The 5,475-nt window shown below is 40.7% G+C and overlaps 1 protein-coding gene across 2 annotated transcripts in view; it reads left to right on the top strand.

The window, feature by feature from the left end:
- The window catches only part of LOC102852383 (keratin-associated protein 4-7-like), a 14,939-nt gene extending 10,007 nt beyond the window's left edge, over positions 1 to 4,932 (top strand). For both annotated transcript variants that reach the window (XM_006889441.1, XM_006889440.1), the window contains exon 2: positions 4,588 to 4,932. In XM_006889441.1, coding sequence (XP_006889503.1) covers positions 4,588 to 4,932 — 345 coding nt within the window. The remainder of the gene's footprint in view (positions 1 to 4,587) is intronic.
- The last annotated feature ends 543 nt before the right edge of the window (positions 4,933 to 5,475 follow it).

Below are 5,475 nucleotides of genomic sequence, written 5' to 3'. Positions count from 1 at the left end.
TTTCTCCCTCCTCTGTTTCAGTGCAGTATACATTATTGAACCCATCTTACTCAGTCTCTCCCCAACCCCAAGATCATTCCCGTTCTACAACAGTGACACCATGCAATATTTGTCCTCTTTCACTTTCTGTATATGGGGGACTGTTTCTCTGCTCAGTCTGACAAGAAGTCTGAGACCTTGTAGAATTGCAGCGGTTCTCACTTCCTTCCATTATCTGTAGAACCAGGACCTCTTTTCCCCGTGACTCCTCTCAGGAATCTTCCTGGATGAAGTGCTCCCTCCTCACTGTCGACACAAAGGCAGCTGAGTAAGATGAGCAATATCCTGTCACGTGCTTTACAGGCCCTAAAAACCCACTAGAGAATCAGATAGGAGTTGGTATCAACTTGATGGTAGGAAACAATATGCAACAAAAGCAAAGATTTTCTAGAACTAATTTAGAAGCCATAATTAAGTAATCCCTAGAGATACGAAGAAAGCATAGATGGCATGATAATGATAGTAGCATATGGGTCAAGTAGTCAACTGAAGTGTCTACCATCCAATGAGGCTGACAAATGTTTTAAGCTAGAATGCTCCACTGTGTAATAGTCAAACACAAGGAGAAACAGGTGGAGTTTAAGGAGTATTTCAAGAAAAAGATCAGAGAAGAGGGTATCAGGACTGGAACTTTAAAGAAGGGCTAAAATTTGATGAATTTATGTGCAAGAGAAGCATTCTAAGGAGATGTAACAGTATAAGTAAATGTCTAGATGTGTCACTGACTATTACAGCTTACCTTGTTTCATAAGAACTCAGACTAGTAAGTACCTCATGAGCTCTTTAGAAGAATACAATAATTACAAAACATTCAGGAAGATATTTGGCACATAGCAAGTACTGATTAAACAGTAGCTGCCTTTTATTATCTCAGTCTTCACTGCAAGTCTACAAAATTGAAATGCATTGGGCCTGCCTTGGACCTTAATATTATGATGCTATGAATTTCTGCCAACATTCTCCTTTTCAATACATCTTACTTAACTGCTTGTAGGACAAAGCACAAGGCTTATCTGTTTAGATTCCCATATCCAAGAAAAATATCTTGAACTCACATTGTTGAAAGACTTAACAGTTCAGAACATAAGAGAAGGAAGTTTTAAATAAGACCTTTTATATTGTGCAGCAGGATAGGACAGGGTTGAGTTCTGTTGTTCAGGTCTGTACTCAACTTAGTGGCACCTAACAACAACAACAACATATCACATGGAGAGCTCTCGTTGGCCAGTGGGTAAGGAGTTGTGCTGTTAAACCAAAGTAAGAGGTTTTGGTCCACCAGATGTTCCACAGATGAAGGGCAGTCTCCTCTCTTGTGATTCGCAGCCTCTGAAAATGGGCTAGAGGATCAGTTATGAATCAGTTTTGACTTAACAGCAACAGAGAGATGATACAGAGGGAGCTCTGAATGCCCAGTCTATTGGAAGTTGGCCATTTGAATCCATCACCAGGCTCTGAGGGAGAAAGACGGGCAACTTGCAGTATGATTTAAAGCCTTGTTAACACAACAGAGGATCAGCTATCGGTTCCCACTAGGCAGCAGTGAGTTTGAGTTTTTTAGTTTATAGATTGCAGAATCCATTGGATCTGTTGGTCTATCAAAAGAAACATCACATAAAGTAGAAATTGTTGAAGTGGTGTTTGTTCTACTGTGTATATTCTCAAAAGCAATAATGAATACAATTTTGAAAAAAGTATTACAATCAAGACAAATAGACATTATTCTGGTATTCCTTAATTTCAGCCAAGATCCATCTGACATCAGCAGTGATGTCCCTGGTGCCACCGCCTCGACTAAATCCCACCTGAACTTCTGGCAATTCCCTATCTAAGTACTGCTCCAGCCGTTTTTGAATGATCTTCAGTAGTATTCTGCTAGCATGTGATATTGTTTATTTCCCCACTCAATTGGATCACCTTTCTTGGGCATAGGAACAAATATAGACTTCTTCCAATCTTTTCGCCAGACAGCTATCCTCCAAATTTTCTTGGCAGAGACTGGTGAATGTATCCAAGGCTGCATCTGTTAATTGAACAAGTCCTTTGGTATTCCATCCATTCTTGGGACCTTATTTTTTACCAATAATGTCAAGGCAACTTTCACATCCTCTTTCATTATCATTGTCTCCTGTTCATATGGTATTTCCTGAAACTTTTCAGTGTCAATCAATTCTTTCTGGTACAGTGACTCTGTGTATTCCCTCCATCTTCTTTTGATGCTTTCTTGGTCATTCAATACATCGCCCATAACATCTTTCAACATTGCAACACGAGGCCCAACTTTGTTTTTCAGTTCCTTCAGCTTGAGAAATACAGAGCAAGTTCTTCCCTTTTTATTCTCCATTTCCAGCTTTCTGTACATTCTGTTATAATACTTTGCTTTGTCCTCCCGAGCTGCCCTTTTAAACGATCCTTTCAGCTCTTTTACTTTGACATGTTTTCCTTTAGATTTGGCTTCCTGTCATTCCAGTGCAATCTTTAGCATCTCTTCTGACATCCATTTCAGGTTTTTTTTTCTTTCTCCTCCGTTTTTGTAATGATTTTTTTATCATTCTTTTTAAAGAATGTCTGTTTGTGCTTTATTGACTATACAAAGGCATTTGGTTATGTGGATCATGACAAATTGGGGCCGATATTGAGAAGAATGGTAATCCCATAGCACTTGATTGTGCTCATGAGGAACCTATACCTATAATAGGAGGCTGTTGTGTGAACAGAGCAGTGGAGCACTGCATGGTTTGGAATTGGGAAGAGAGTGCAACAGGGATGCATTGTGTCTCCATACCTATTCAATCTATATACTGAGGAAATTATCCAAGAAGCTGGACTCTATGAAGAGGAGTGTGGCATTAGGACTGGAGGAAAACTTATCAATAACCTGTGTTGTGCAAATGACACAGCCTTGCTTGCTGAAAGTGAGGAAGACTTGAAGCACTTGTTGCAGAAGATTAAAGAATGCAGCCTTCAATATGAATTGCATCTTACTATCAAGAAAACAAAGATTCTTACCACTGGATCAATGGACAGTGTCTTGATGGATGGAGAGAAGACTGAAACCGTCAACAGTTTCATCTTACTTGGATCCACATTTAAAACTCTAGGTATTCCCAGTCAGGAAATAAGAATATGCATTGCAATGGGAAAATCTGCAGGTAGAGAGAGACCTTTCCAAATTATTGAATAGTAGTGATGTCAATTTGAGGACTAAGGTGCATCTGATCCTAGCCATGGTCTTTGTGATTACTAGCTATGCATCGGAAACCTGGACAATGAATAAGGATGACAGAAAAAGACTTGATTCTTTTGAGCTGTGGTGTTGGAGAAAAGCACTGAATATTCCATGGACTTGCAAGAAAATGAATCTTGGAGAGGGTACAGATGGAGTGCTCTTTGGAGGCAAGAATGATGAGACTTTGCCTCACATAGTTTGGACCTATTGCTAGGAGGTGCTATTCCTTGAAGAGGGACATGATGTTGGGAAGGGTGGAGAGTCGGTGAAGGAGAAGAAGATCCTCAACCAGGTGGATTGACAAGGTGACTGTTGCAATGGACTCTTGTGTGTCAGGAAGTGTGAGGATGGCGCAGGACAGGGCTGGTTTCAGATCTTTTGTTCATAGGGTTGCTATGAGTCATACTTGACTTGATGTCAAGTAACAACAGCATTACAGTCAAGAAAACTTTATGGAGCAGTTCTCTGTCACACAGGGTCATTATGAATCAGAATAGACTCCTTTGTGTTCAACAATAACAAGAGCTTTAGATAAACCATAACTAAATAAATTTCATAATAATAATTTAAATAAATTTCTGTCTCCTCCAAATAACACAGGTCAATAACACACAGAATTTTCATAAAACATATGTAGAAAAGATTTCTGAGAGGAAAATGTGATTTTTCCCAAGAGGATTTTGCTGTCAAAAAAAGAATTCATGAGAACTCTTGTCTTGAGAGAGAGTCATTATAATGAACTAGAACCTTTGGAGTCTACAGCTGTCTCTCCAATCTTATGGAAAGATTCAAAACCAGCCTTCCACATTGTATGCAACTAACTGCATTCCCTGATAATAGCATTCCCTGATAACAGATTAACAGAAAAAGAAGGTTGTGTCATTTAGAAAGCTCCGTTCAACATATTATCATATGATCATACATAAATGGAGAAAAAACTAAATATGTAATAAAATACCATTGAATAGTCCCAGGAAGGAACTTGGAATCTGTATCACATGGCTTAACAAGATTCAATGAATCATAACACTGAGGTCAGGAAAATACGCCTTTCATGGAGCCTGATAAACATAATTATCCTTTTAAGAATATTAATGAGGAAGAACAACAAGGAAAGAATGTTTCTCATGGTAACATGGACAGCCCCTAACTAATTAGCTAATCAGTTACTCTGAAGAGTATAAAAGTGAGAAAAGGGCAGGAGACTTTCACATTCAAGAACTCTGCTCTCCTGAAAATATCCAGAACCTCCACCCTCTGATACAATGTGCAATTCCTGTTGTGGCTCTGTCTGCTCTGACCAGGGCTGTGGTCAACGCCAGATCTCCTGCTGCAGGACCACCTGCTGCCGCCCCAGCTGCTGCCGTCCCAGCTGCTGTGTGTCCAGCTGCTGCAGGCCTCAGTGCTGCCAGTCTGTGTGCTGCCAGCCCACCTGCTGCCGCCCCAGCTGCTGCAGGCCCCAGTGCTGCCAGTCCAGCTGCTGCCATCCCAGCTGTTGCATCTCCAGCTGCTGCCGTCCTTCCTGCTGTGGCTCCAGCTGCTGCCGCCCCACCTGCTGCTTCCGCCCAGTGTGTGGCCAAGTCTCCTGCCACACCACCTGCTACCGCCCAACCTGTGTCATCTCCACCTGCCCCCGCCCCACCTGCTGCGCCTCCTTGTGCTGCTGAGTTCTTTCTCCTAGATCCATCTTTCCCCCCATCTCCTCCCCAAAGATGGAGACCCTCCTGTTGTACTGAGTGTTAGGACACGTGGAGTGGGGGTGGTGTTGCTCCATGAGTTGCACCCCAAGACTATAATGAGCCAGTCACAGATTATTGACTCTGTAAATGCGCCCAAGTATCAGTCTAAATACTCCTGTGGACCACTCCCTTACATTCAAGATTTTATTTACTTATGGAAAACCAACTAGTGAATTCACAAATTCTCCTTTTTAGGTTTTTTAGCAACAGGTCTTCAAGAAACTGAAAATTATCTTAATTACTTCTACACAGCTAAGTTTTAAAATCTTTTTTTATCATCTTGCTAAATTGATCTTTTCTAATTCCTGCTCCCTATATTTCCCTGATCCTCAAATATGTCATCTCTACAACTCAAAATAAATCACCTTTTTTCTATATAAAAATCAAGTGTGGTGTGCTCTTTTAAAATATTTTATATTCAGTCTGGATAATTGTATTTTATTTAACTTACAGGATAGACACTAAAGCTTA

The sequence above is a fragment of the Elephantulus edwardii genome, unplaced genomic scaffold (assembly GCF_000299155.1).
Source record: "Elephantulus edwardii isolate Elephantulus edwardi_28Jun2011 unplaced genomic scaffold, EleEdw1.0 scaffold00077, whole genome shotgun sequence".
In the NCBI taxonomy this organism is placed as follows: Eukaryota; Metazoa; Chordata; class Mammalia; order Macroscelidea; family Macroscelididae; genus Elephantulus; species Elephantulus edwardii.
Note: the sequence above shows the minus strand (reverse complement) of the source record. Positions and strands in the feature narration are given on the sequence as shown.